The 14,606-nt window shown below is 34.2% G+C and overlaps 1 protein-coding gene across 1 annotated transcript in view; it reads right to left on the bottom strand.

The window, feature by feature from the left end:
- The window catches only part of WASL (WASP like actin nucleation promoting factor), a 61,208-nt gene that overhangs the window by 12,667 nt on the left and 33,935 nt on the right, over positions 1–14,606 (bottom strand). Inside the window, exons 4-8 of the mRNA XM_027075388.2 lie at positions 13,988–14,084; positions 10,639–10,662; positions 3,918–4,086; positions 2,609–2,651; positions 1,443–1,596 (exon numbers count right to left, since the gene is read on the bottom strand). Coding sequence (XP_026931189.1) covers positions 1,443–1,596; positions 2,609–2,651; positions 3,918–4,086; positions 10,639–10,662; positions 13,988–14,084 — 487 coding nt within the window. The remainder of the gene's footprint in view (positions 1–1,442; positions 1,597–2,608; positions 2,652–3,917; positions 4,087–10,638; positions 10,663–13,987; positions 14,085–14,606) is intronic.

Raw genomic sequence — 14,606 nt, 5'->3', positions numbered from 1 at the left:
GCCCAGTAAAGGTCAAGAGTCATTTATAAATTTATAAATTCAGAGAGCTCAGAGAGATGCCAAGCAAAATTTGGTAATGTGAGGGTATGTGATAACCATGGAAAAAGAGAGTTGGGAAACACACTACCAGTAAACGTGACTTACTCTGGGAGCATTTAAAAACAATAATGGTGCTATGCCCAAGATGTTTTTATTAAAAATCCACAGAGCCTGGAAATGTAATTTTTTCAAAAACTAAAACAAATTAGCATCATACTAATTTCAATGAAACTAACACTGTGTTTCTGCAATAGCAATTTCTGACTATATACTTGTTTAAATATCTATTTCCACACTAGACTACGAGATTTCAGAGGGCAGAAACCTTTTATTTAATAAACATCTAAATATCCTGAGTGGAAATGAGTGCTGGCATAATGTTTACTGAATATATGAATGAATGAAAGATTGAATGAACATCAGTACTGAAAAAGATACAAGTAAGTCAAATACCTAATTTAAAACGACAGTGAAATTCCTCAGAATACTTTGATAAAATGGAACTTTTGCTCCGTACACAAAAGCTAGATAGAAGAAAAGCAATCTCAAATGAATAAGGTGGCAAAGAGATGATTGTCATATTGGAAAATTCAGTTATTGAATTTACACTTTATTGTTCAATTAACATACAACTAAAACACAAGGTGCTTTAAATATCAGATCTTAAAAGGATGCAAATTAGTATACTCAAAGTACTAAATGATAAATTTTATTCTTTACCAAGAAAAAAATGTTTGTATTTCAAAATAAATAATTTTCATTATTTATATCCTTGAAAATGCTTATATATTACTGATTAAACAATGATTATTTTTAAATTACTACTTCTGAGTTGTAATAAAAACAACTTTAATGGTGGTTTCTAAGATTTGTTAAATAAGATATTACGCAACTATAAATTTTTATTCTAAGATAGAATAGCCAGAAGATTTTGTACGGATATTCATGAATATAAGACTTTTTAGTAAGAAAAACCTTGCCAAATGTTTGATTTTTTTTTCTAATTTTTTTTTTAATGTTTATTTACTTTTGAGAGAGATAGAGACAAAGCACAAGTGGCGGAGGGGCAGACATAGAAGGAGACACAGAATCCGAAGCAGGCTCCAGGCTCTGAGCTGTCAGCACAGAGCCCGATGCGAAGCGCGAACTCAAACTGTGAGATCATGACCTGAGCCGAAGTCGGATGCTTAACCGACTGAGCCACCCAGGTGCCCCACCAAATGTTTTAGTTACATCAAAATAATGTAAAACAATACCAGGTCGAGTTAGTTATCTATAAATTCAAATATTCTGCTTACGGAAGGTTCACAGGAATGTGTATAGCTGTCTTCCATGAAACTGACCTCAAAATAGTCAAAAGAAAAAAAAAAGGATTACAATGCTTAAATGAAAAAATAAATTACCTTGCCTTCGTAGTTCATTTTTAACAGCTTCCACACCTCCTGTTTTTTCAATGAAGTCATATATAACTTTCGATGTTTCTCGGTCTTTAAGTTGTGCCTCTGAGATTCCACACATATCAAAAAGATTCTTCAATTCTGGATCCAAATTATTCAGCTAAAACAAATAAAGTAACTAACTGTAAAATCGATCCCAATTTTTAAAAATAAGCATGATCAAATTTGATCCTCATCTTTGCCCTTTATGAAATTATTTTAAGTTGAAATATGGTTATTTATATTCCAACTAAACTTTCTTATTTAAATAAAACAGAAAAGGTAAGAACAAAGAATACATTTTTATTTTGTTTTGTTCCCTTCCTTCAAAAAGGGCATCTCATTTAGAGTTTTACTAACCCATTTATGATTCAGACATTTCCAATGTTCACCTATTCCTAAATAAAATTTAGATACATCACAAATAAACAAAAGAAGTAAATCAATTTGAAAATCTGAGGACAAGGACCTCCTTATAACCTCAGCACCCTGTACAGTGCCCAACACAAAGAAGCATTCAATAAATGTTGTAGAGTTAACACTGTAGTTATAACAAAAATAACCAGAAGGATTTTTGACCCCAATCACAAGTATTTCTCTTCAAAATAATTTTTCCAAATCCTGATCATCTGGTCAACTGTGAAATACGTATTAATACTTAAGCAACCAAAAGTACAGGTAAAATGTTAAAAACACATATTTTTGCCAGCAGTTTAACCTACCTTGCTCAGTGCTGTAAATTAAATAATGATGAAATTGCCAAGAAGAATAGAATGAAAAGACCTAGACAATTTAACAACTGGGTAATTCAGAAATTGATTATTCTCCAGTAATTTGGCATACATTCCCCAAAAACGATCAGCTAGCAGAAATAGTTTCTTTCTCTTGCTGTCAACACACAAGAATTTCACATTACAGTATGTAAATCCAAGGAGTATAAAACCTTTGTCTTTAGAGACATAGCCATAAATGACTGAAGAATACGAAGGTTTCAAACCTCAGTAGTATATGTACATAAACACATTCAAATAAATGCCAGAATTCACAAAAATGAATAATAAAAATCAACACACAGGCCATTGCATTCCCACTTATTTAGAGCAATAATGTTTATGACTTGCAAAGATACTTACATCAAAGCCAGTATTTGGATCCCAACCAACATGTCCAATGTGCCTGAAGAAGTAGACAAAAATAAAATAAAAAATAGAAAATGCATAAAGAGCATTTAAAACATAACATACATCAAATCCAAACCACCCAATAAATTTTGGCCCTGAACTAACAGTTCTCACAGACATAACCATATTCAGGGGAAAACTGTATGATTCCAGCCCTGGCTACGCTACTGAGTCTTAACACCTTTGCACAATCTTTCTGAGCATCCATTTCCTCAACTGTCAAACTGTCATTAAGAATACAGGCATTTTATGGGGCGCCTGGGTGGGTCAGTCAGTTGAGCATCCAACTCTTCATTTTGGCTCAGGTCATGATCCCAGGGTTGTGGGACCGAGCCCCGCATCATTGGGCTCTGTAATGAGCGTGGAGCCTGCTTAGCATTCGCTCTCTCTTTGCCTCTCTCCCTAGCTGGAGCTCTCTCAAAAAAAGAAAAACAAACAAAAACAAAAACAAAACAACAAAAAAACCCCAAGAATTATATATATGAGAATATAAGAGTTTTGTCATGACCTAATGAAATGATGTATATGAAAATGCTTAAAATACATCAAAGAAATAGCAAAGGTTTGATGCCTCCTATAGACTACATGTCTGTGTCCCCTAAAAATTCCTTTGTTGAAACCTAATTCCTAATGTGATGATATGTGGACATGAGGATTTTAGGAGGTGATTATATTTTGAGGGTAGATCCCTCAAGAATGGGATTAGCACCCTTAGATAAAAGGCCCAAGAAGGCTTCCTTGCCCTCTTCCAAAATGTGAGGAAGACAGCTAGAAGGCCACGCACGGTCTATGAACCAGGAAGAAGAATCTCACCAGACACTACATTTCGCCTGCCTCTTCCCAGTCTCCAGAGCTGTGAGAAATAAATTTCTGTTACTTATCAGCTACTCAGTCTATAGTATTCTTTTACAGCAGCCCAAATGGACTGAGATAGTGCCTTCAGGCAATTTCAAATACCATTTATAGAGAAAAAGGGAGAAATCACTATGTCCAACAATTATTTAAAGAAACAACTTCATCTAATTTTTCTTTACTGATGGGTAGAAAAGTAAATAAATGGTTAAGATACAGAGAAAGCCTACTGAGCCTTAAAAAACAAACAAACAAACACCTCCCAACAAAATCTATAGCTAAAAAGGTACACAAATGATAAATGTAAGGGTCCCCCCACCAATAAGAAAACTAAATTTTCTAACAAGTTAAAAATCAAGAGCAGTAATGAGTAAATCAAAAGATAAGAAAAACAAAAGAACTCTCTTACTGGAAATTGCTTGGTGTTCCAATATCTGCCTTGGTTAATCTCTTCTTTTTTGTTTTTCCTTTTTTCTTTTCTTTGGTATGGGAGATGTTGTTGACTTGTGGACCATAAAATCTATTGGTTGTGATTTCTGGATTTTTTATGTCAACTGTTGCCATGGGTAGATTAGGACCTGCAAAACAATATGAAAGGAATAAAACTTGAGATAACAATTATTACAATCCAATTATTTATAATTTGAATATCTTTCTCTGAAGTAGGACCACTTCATTAATATAAATTATTTAAAATTTAAACTTGCATGTTAGTTTTTTATAAATAAAGGATAAAGTACTTCCTAAATTTCAAAAGCCTATAATAAATTCTTAAACACATTAGCATAGATGTTATTTGAAAGCAAACTTGTATTTTTATAATATTAAATCCCTCGGGAAACACATATTTTCAATAAGAATTTATATTTAATTGATCTAATCCCTTGAATTTGGACTACAATAGCCTGATACACATCACATCACTCCTTGGTAAAATGGTATATATCAATAACAAGGCTAATAAAAGTAAAAAAAAAAAAAAAAAAAAGTACATACTTCATTTTAAATCTGACAAAGAAATCTAGTCATACTTCTTTGTTTCAACTTTATTAGCCCATGAGGGAACAAAGTAGTTTTACAATTATTAGTATTTTTTCCAAAACTACCATATTTAAATCCGGTAATATTTTCCCTATCATACATACACTTTGATTAACAGAAGTACAGGGCTCAAAAACAAAATGGGAACATTCGCAAAACACTCATCTTCCACAAGAATCAATAGTAAAAATATCTCGCGCATCTTCAGATACTATTAATAGCATCTTTAGGAGTGACACTAAATATAGCATACAAAACCTGTCTGAAAATTCACGAAAATATTCGTGGCCTTAAAAGCACGATAGTCTAAATGAAATGTATTCAATTTTAAAATTCCTTATAAATTTAACTAAAGAGCTTCATATGTTCCTTAGAGAGTCCATTTTACTATATGATACTCTGACAAAACCACTTATCAGACTTAATTCCTTTGAGATGAGTAATGACAACTTTCAAAATGTTGTCTACAATGTAACCACTACTGTGCAGAGAAAGAGTTAACACAGTAGGCCTGAGCCTGCCACTCTTAGAGTGACCTGCTTGCAAGGTTGACACTCAGCTGGCATCTGGAAACTGGGATTCCAAGAGGGTTCTTACCATTTCCTGATAGGATGGGCTCCTTGTGCCTCAACTATTTGTGCTGACAATGTGCTTAATGCTAAACACCTGCTTTCCTCCTGGGAGTCCAGAATCTCGGTATGTGCTAGACAGAGGATGACTACGTGAGTAGCGCCAGATAAACCCCAGGCACTGATCCCTAATCAGTTTCTCCTTTAGTCAACATTTCACATGTGCTGTAACAATTTTTACTGGAGGAATGATGTGCATCCCCTGTGACTCCAGTGGGAGAAGACGATCACAAAGTTGGGTGTGCTTTCCCTCAGACCTAACCCCATGTGTCTTTCTCTTTGCTGATTTTGTTTTATATCCTTTCACTGTGTGCTTGGTCCCGCTGAGTCCTTCTAGTAAATCAACTAGGCTTTGATCTTGAGGATCCCCAACACAATCATAGAATAGCAACTGGAAATCCCAAGAAATTACAGGCTAATGTATATTAGGTAACAACTAATTGCCAATTTGACTCTAATTCTTCACTTGCAGTAAACAGCTCAAATGTATCCTATTCATTAAAGTTACCTGAAAGAACAATGTTTATCTAAGTGGGTAAATTATATATAACCCATTTTCTCTCTCTCAACTCTACTATTAAAGATAAAATACAGTTAAAATAATTTTATGAAAGCCATCTGCCACCTTATCAGACAAGTAGATAATCTGGAAAGATGCGTATTTTTAACGTCACCAAAATTCAGCTATTTTTCCCTCCATATTCAAGGTCTACTTACATTTAGGTGTCTAAAAGTTCTACTTATATTTTCATATAAAATTCCATGGGAAGTTGCCCATAGTGGCAAGAAATAAAGAACTTCTTATTTGAAAAAAATAAAAGCTAGTGAGTAAAATGGATAAAACCATGAAAATAAGCTGATTCAGTGTCAAGGAATAATCTAAAATAGCTGGATCAAAAATTAAAAGTTAGTTAAGCAATTAGGCTTATTAATAGTAGATAAAGACTTAGGTTTTCAGATTTGTTCAGATAGCAGATTTCACAAAGTTTCACAAGTAGTTTCACAAAGGGACTAATCGAGAATAACCAGAATTTAAGTATTAGAGGTTAAATTGGTGTCATACACAAAGGCTTATCTAATGATCTGTTTTTACTTCTCATCCTTCTCTTTCTGCCTTCCCTCTTATAATTTGTCTTTACAAGTCAGTATCAGCAATACCATCCATGAGAAGCTGTGGCAAAGCACTATTTATTCTATCTTTATACGTAATACAATTCAAGACGTGACTTAAGACAGATGTAGGAGTATCAGAGTGAGGCACTCTCTTTAAAAATACCACCCCTCCCTGGGGCACCTGGGTAGCTCAGTCAGTTGAGCATCTGACTTCGGCTCAGGTCAGGATCTCATAGTTCATGGGTTCGAGCCCCGCGTCGGGCTCTGTGCTGACAGCTTGCTCAGAGCCTGGAGCCTGCTTCAGATTCTGCATCTCCTTCTCTCTGCCCCTCCCCTGCTCACACTCTGTCTCTCAAAAATAAAATAAATGTTTAAAAAAAATTTTTTTAGAATACCACCCCTCCTGAAATAGGTGTTCAAATAGTAACTATAAAGGAACAGCCAGATTCACCATTAAAAAACAACAACAAAACTATTATTAGTTTTTAGAAAAAAACAAAAATAACAATATTTTTATGCTGCTTTGGGTTATATAAAAGTTATTATTATTTTGTGGATACTCTAAACAGTAAGTAGAGTTGGCTAAAGGGAAGTTTAATAACTTAAATTATCCCAGCTAATAAATTCTTCTCTGGGAATTTTTTAAAAGTTAAGATTCTTGTAAGCCTGATGCGTAAGTCGCTAGAGAAAATAATTCAGCCATCTCTGAAGAAAGTTCAAGGATAAAGAAGAGAGGAAAAAAATATAAGTGGTATGTAGAATGAAAAAGTTTAACTCCTACTGTAGTCAGACTGTGTTTCCCCTCCTCTCTCTACCCCAAAATGAGATGTGGATATACTGTTATATGTCTGCCAAGCATTTATAAAGCCTCTGAATTAGCTATTTAGAATCATTACACGTGAATTTGATTAGTACCAGTTAAAATATTATTTAGTTAAGTCTACACAGGAAAATCTGAATTATAGCAATGTATAGAAAATTAGTATTAGCTAGGAAATTAGACTGTTTTCCTAAACTTTTCCTTTTATAGATGGAAAATTAAGGTGAAGAGTCAGGTGACCTATCAAAAGTCACACAACTGTGACAAAGGCAAAGGTGAACTCTGCAATCTTGGTTCCTGGTCCACTACCCTTTCTATTAACTACTATTGTACTTCCGACACTAATGTCAAACCATAAGGTGATTGATAATGCTAACTTTACAAATGTCACCGTATATAATTTCCTTACCAATTTATTAGTTCTCTTAGTTTATAAACAGTTTATTATTTAATAAATATTCACTAGTAACTTTCAAAATTTAGAAAAAAGTTTCCTACGTATTCAAGGGAATGGGTACTTGGTTCTTTCTGTTGATAATAGTCATTTAGAGTTAGAAGGTGTTCAGAAATAAGTTTAAAATAGCACTCTAAAGCCCAATTAAATATTTGTTTCAAAAGTGACAGACTAAAAAAAGTAAAAACCTGTACAAGGCACAGAGTCATTTTTTAATAAAGTAAGGTTTATGGGAGATTTGGTAAGAGATTACAGAGATACTCTTAAATCACTTCTAGTAAAAAGTAATTTAATTCTTCCACTTACGAAATTATACTAATCCTAAGAACATATACTAAGTAAATATATAATGGAGGAGGCTGTTTCCGTTCTTTTTTTCAAAAAACAGTCAAATGATAAATTACCTTCTTCTGATTAAAGACAACTGTCACAGAAAAGGCTTTTTAATATTCTCACTGAACAGCATTTCTAGTTAATTTTAAAACTAAAAGAACAAACTAAAGTCCTCCCCTTAATTTCATAAAAAGCAGAGAACTCTCACCAAGGTAAAATAGTTGAGAAACAGGTGGCCCAGAGGCCTCTGATGTCAAGCAGTCATGAAGCTGAGAACAAATCATTGGAAAGCGTCTAAGCTAAAAGGTGAGACTGACCAATAAAGAAAAAAGAAAGATGTACGGATTAGGAGTTAGTGAAGAAGACACTGAATTGCATTTCAGGAATATATGTTACTTGTACATAAAGTGTCTTTTTAATAGTTACAATTCGAGAAAAGCCTGCTAAACTGATAATCTAAACGAGGGTGGAAGTCAAAGCACCAGCATGGACATCGCAAGGTGGTTATGTGTCCACTGCATCTGCTGGTCAGGCACCAAATGCAGAAAAGTAATATGCTGCCTCCAAAACAGCGGTCTCCACAGTGGGGAGAGCAAGACAAGGACTGCACATCAGGAAAAAACATGAAAACTTCTATTTAATTATTATTTCATCCTTTATTATGTAATATATTAATACCATATTATATGTACATTTTATACAGAAATATACAAATATTGGTTAGTGCAATTTTGCCTTTCAATGGTACTATTTTTATAACTGTCATTTAATGAAAACAAGTTTGGGATCACTGCACCTAAGGGTAAAAACTACAGGTCTAAAGATTTCAAAGCAAGAGCAACTGCAGAGAAAGAAACTATATTTAATTATGAGTATCCTAACTAGAAGTAAGAAAATGGTGAGATACCACTGTCACATAAGGAATATCCAAATTCTTTGTATTCATGGATTAGGTGCCTTTTCGGAAGTATATTTTAAATGTACTGAAAAGATTAAAATTTTTAAAACCCCGTAAGGTATTTACACCCTTAATTTATATTATTTGTACAACGTCTACACTTTAAAATCTCAGGTTACTTTCCCCAAAGATGCCACTGTTAGGAAGCCTTCCCCCTGTATTCATACAAGCAGAATGCAGAATGCAGAATCACAGAATGCAGAATAATAAATGCGAAAAGATTAAAATACTGAGGACACCAACAAGGGAGAGAATTCCAACACTGATGTAAAAGTTCACGGATGAAGGACTTCTGACTCGGCGGCTTCTGCCTCCCTTTGCCTCTGCCACATATTAGCCCCAGGACCTGGGGTACTGATTTACTCGGGCTAAGTCTCAGTTTCTCTTTCAAAATCTTCTGGACATGGCACAGTGGTTCAGGGGGTGGGCTGTGGAGTTAGACTGCTTGAGACTGAATCCTGCCCTACCACTTAACTAGTTCTGTGCCCTTGAGAAAGTTACTCACCTGTGCCCCTGCTGCTCTCCTATAAAATGGAGATAACAGCAGCTACTTCGTAAGATTGCTGACAGTGCCTGGCTGGGAGTAAGTAGTCAGTAAATAGGAGCTGCTATGATTATTGTTGTTATTGTCTTCATCGTGATAACTAATATTTACTAAGTACTATGCTAAGTACTTTGATTACTTCATTTAATCTCCACAGAAGTCCTATAAATTAAGATTTCCATTTAAAAGACAAAGTATATAATATTTGGCACAAGATAAGCCCTAAGGCTACCTAAGGCAGCCATTTTTTTTTATTACAATAAGGTAAATAATCCAAACGGTCATACAGCAGTATTTCATTCATGTTTTTATATCAGGAAAACAAACTTAAGGATAAATTCAGAAAGCAATATATGTGTTTAAAAGAAACAAACCCTAACAATCACCAGTAGTTGTCATATATTAAGAACTCTGTATTATTTGTTTCCCTGAATAATCTATCTAAACTCTGATGAGAGGATGTGAGATGCTTTTAAAAGGAAAAAGCAGCATTCTCCATTATATTGAAGGTTCCTAGAGCAATGGTTCTTTACCTTCACAGGATCGGGGACCCCATTTAAAGGTGACGAAAGCCCTGCATCCTCTCTCCCCAGAGAAAATATATACACTTAAAAATTTAACACACTATTTCAGAGACGCTTTATGGAGTCAAGGATGAGAATCTCTACCCTAAAGATCTGGGACTTTGTCCTTTTTATTTTAGTATTCTGCTTTTACTTTCTGGTATACATGTTTTGTTTGTTTTTTAAATGAAATCCACAACACTTCAAGTGTTCCCTATCAAACTAAGGAGGGTTAGATACAGCTACTATTAGCTCTAAACATACCATTAAAGTCAGTGTTCATTCTCCCAGGGGCTAATTTTACATTACAAGCGTGAAATTATATTTTGAAATTAAAAGAAAAGACACATCTTAAAGTACGCAGACTGAATTTATCTTCCTTCTCTTCAAAGAAGATACTAAGTCAAGATTATAGTTTCTCAACTTAATCAGTTGTGAATACAGAATGAAGATATAATATTGACTGTCACCCTATGGAGACTTCCTTCATGCTACAAAAAAGTCACAGAATAGTACATTTCTAAGACTCATCTTTGTTGTTTTAAAATAACACAATAAACTACAGTAGTTGATCACAGATACTAAACATTAAGTATTAATGTATGATATGTTTCTAAAAAGATTAAACTTTAACCTAAAATCTTCTTGATCAATAATTTGTATCAAAGAGCTTACCATTTGGGGGATCTCGTCTTTTCTCTGTTAGAAAATAAATTAAAATAACATTATTAGGCATATGTAATATAAAAATCAACATAAAATATTAATTCACCTAAACTCTGTCTTAATTCCTAAGTCAACGTACAGGTAGTTAAGAAAGATTTCTCTGAGGAACTGACATCTGAATAAACTAAGAGAGGGAACAACATATTTAAAGGCCCTAAGGGAAGAATAGCATGAAGGAACATCATGAAGCCTGGACTGGAATGAGCCAAGAGAAGAGTAAAAGGAGAGAAGTCAAAAGGAGACGGAGGGACTGGATCATGTAGGGTCCCACAGGCCAAGATAAGGAATGTAGATTGTATTTTAGATATGAGAGAAAGCTCTTATAGGGTTTCCAATAGGGCAAGTAACATAACCTAATCTATGTTTTTAAGTTAACTTTGGCTACTATGTGGAAAAGAGATCATAAGGGGCACTGGGTGGTAGTAGAAAGGCCAGTGAGGGAGTCAGGGTAGTCTAGATGACAGAAGGTAGTGGCTTAGATTAGGGAGGCAGCAGCAGAGGTGGTGAGAAACAGATCCAGATTCTGTGTTTGAAGGAAGAGACAATGGACTCATGGATAGGATTTACAAGGGACCATGGTAAGCCAGAGTGGAACAGTTTACCAAGTTGAGGAAGACTAGGAGAGGAGTCGGAATAGGTCTAATTGGGGTCAGGGAACATGGATCAAATGCTCTACTCTCAGATATGTTATGTTTGAAAAGCTATTCTGATGTCCAACTGAAGTAAATTAGTCTGAAGGTTGGGGGGAGGGGTCAGTAATACAGATAAAACTTTGGAAGGTTTCAGCATACGGACAGTTTTCAAGCTGCAGGACTGAGTGAAAGCATAAGGGTAATGAAAATACACAGAGATAACTGAGCACCGGGGCAAACCAAAATAATAACAAAGAGCTACAGCAGATTAGGAAGGAGTAAAACCAGGAGAACTACCAATCCTTTGTATTCATACTCTTACATACGAGGTCTGATATCATTTTAGATTTAAGAAATTCAAAAGTGGTTGAAGAATTTTAAGCAAATAGAATTTCCAGGGATTTTCTAATATAAAGTTGTCCAAAATTATAAGCGAAATACCCATAAATGATGATACAATAAAAATAATTAGTTTATAAATAGCCATAAACTAAAATTAATAGGATTTAACTGGAGGACAAGTGAGAAAATCCTGGCAATGGGAAACATAAATGTATTACTCCATCTGGTGGTCTGATGAAGTAACTTTTTGAAACATTTGACGTAATCAAATTCTGTCTATATCAATGAATGTCAATCTCCCATTTCCCAGGTGATGTCACCTCTGCAACCAGAGGAAATACTTCTTAAAGTGATGACAACACAGATATGGAAATATACTGAGATAAATATAAAGTTCAGAGTGTATATTCTAAAAAGTAACTTAAAAATAAGACAGTATCCTGGCTTGAAAGCCACACATATGAAAAAAAGGATGGCTTGGCTGAACAATGAATGGGAGGTACTAATGTGAGGTATTTGCTAAAACATTAGCAGGACAGTATTTAATCAAATCAAGAGATGTGTTTTAGTATCATGGAACCAGTGAAACTACTTTTGGAGTACTGTGTTCAAATCTGAGCCATCTGAAGAAGACATAAAAATCTACAGTGGATTCAGAGCTCGGTACTCAGGATGAGTCTATAAACTACATCATGTGATGAGTAAAAAACTGGAACTGGTTAAACTAAAGAAGTGAAGGCGTAAGAACACGATAGATGGCTTCCACTATTAAATGGCTACTGGGAGGAAAAGAAAACAAACTAATTTTTTGTTGCTCCAAAAGTCAGACTCCATGCATCTAAGTCAAAGAGAGGTGAAGCTGGAGTTTGACTTAGCATGAAGGACTACCCAAAGATGAATCAGCTGACTCCCTAATGTTGGGGTCTTTCTGCTTGTGAAACACCATGCTTAAATGCTTAGGAACTGCGTAAAAAGAAATTCCTATACCAGCTGAAAGACACCTTTAAGTGACCTTCCTATTTCAAAGTCAATTAGTCTATATTTTAAGAAACATTTTTTACTCGCTTTGATTTGGAAACGCCACATATTTTGGCTAAAAGGAACCCCAGAAAGCTCCTGGCCGAGCACATGTCCCTGAAATAAGGTACTAAACCATAAATTATTCCATAGCTTTAAATTCTTCCCTAGCATGGAATCAAGTGGTAAATGTCCTTGATCCCAAAAAGAAGTAACAAAAAATAGGTCCCTAACAATTCTCCTATTTGCTCATTACAGTTAAGATATAATAAGAAAGCAATAGTGAGCAACAGCTTACTTCATTTTATTCTCGTTTTTACCTCACTTCCCTCTTGGAAATACATTAAAATACTAATGGAGAAGTATAAAATGGAATACGTGATTTTACACTCCAGTTTTCCAGATCCAATGTCTTATTTTTTTCATGGCTTAGTTCCTCTTATTGGTAAAGCACATCCCTGAACACAGTGGTAACATGTACCCCCAGATATACAGAAAACTTTCAAGGAGCATATGGCATAGTTTTAAGGATATCTATTTGCTGATCTCGATACCCATATGTTATTTCTCCTAAAACTGATTTGCTTAAAACGATGATTTTGGAGAGGTTCACCTTTCCTAATCACCCTTCTCCCACTTCCTAACAGAAACAGTAGACTGTTAACAAATATTTCTATACCAATAAATTTAAAGTTCTACACTATCTTGCATCATTCTCTAATTATCTTACATGTATTAAAGTCTCATGAATTACACTGCGTTTCTCATGGTTTAATAATAGATAACATTAGGGACAAAATAGAGACAAAACAGTGTTTACAGATTATATTTGCAACGTGGCTTATTTGCTTCTAGGCTTGTCTAAAAAGTCTTTGTTCACAAAGTATTAAATATTCTAAGAATGTAAGAACAATGCCATAAAACTGCAAATTTAAGAGTCAGTATATATGGAATATTACCAACAAAAAAAGGTTATCAGAATGAGTTCTTCAGTAAACTGAAAAAAACTAGTTCTTAATAATATGCCTCTTAAGTAAGGATCATCACCTTTTTTATTTTTATTTTTTCTAGAGGGGCAGAGAATACACATTTTAGATTTTGTGTGTCATACAGTCTTTGTTGTAACTATCCAACTATTGTTGTGGCAAAAAGGCAGCCGCAGACATACTATACAGACAGTATGTAAGCCAATAAACATAGCTGTGTCTCACTAAAACTTCAGGTGGTAGGCCAGATCTGTCCCATGAGCCTTAGTTTGCTAGCTCCTGTTTCAAAGGATTTAAAAAAAAAAAAAAAAAAAGGTTTACCAGATTTCCTTTGTCGCCGGCCCAACAAGTCTGTAACTGCTTTTCGGAATTTTTTTGCTTCTTCTTCATTGGCAAAATTAAGAGCAACTTGACAAGTCTGAAATATATATATATATATTTTTTTTAGCAAAAAAGGTAAACAGCAAAAAACATGAATTTAGCTTTATTTAATGAAAATGTTGATAGCCAACAAAGAACATTTCTGAAGAAGGAAAGCTGACTTTACTAACAAAGATTCAGTTTACCTTAAAGTTTTAATTTTACTTGAAAAACCTAAGAATGCTAAAAGCACAGAAAAAGCAAAGTAAAAGACTACATTTAGAAAAGCTGCCTATCACAGTGGACACTCAAAATTAAATTGAATACTTTATCTTCAACAACAACAAGAAAAGAAACAAAAAAATTTGATCCTTCAACAGAGCTCTATAAAATAATTTGGATTTTAGAAAAAGCAAATACCAGAAAAGTTGGTCAAATGCAGGCCAGCTCTATCTTTACTAGGGAATGTTTTTATTTTACAGCTTAACTGTAGGTATTATTTAAATTATAACTTTAATTCAGGTAAATTATTTAAAAACGTGGAAACACACTGACATTATTGATTATGGTACTTAATGCA

Source organism: Acinonyx jubatus, chromosome A2 (assembly GCF_027475565.1).
Source record: "Acinonyx jubatus isolate Ajub_Pintada_27869175 chromosome A2, VMU_Ajub_asm_v1.0, whole genome shotgun sequence".
Classification (NCBI taxonomy): Eukaryota; Metazoa; Chordata; class Mammalia; order Carnivora; family Felidae; genus Acinonyx; species Acinonyx jubatus.
The sequence above is the reverse complement of the archived record's forward strand: the minus strand, read 5'-3'. Positions and strand labels throughout refer to the sequence as shown.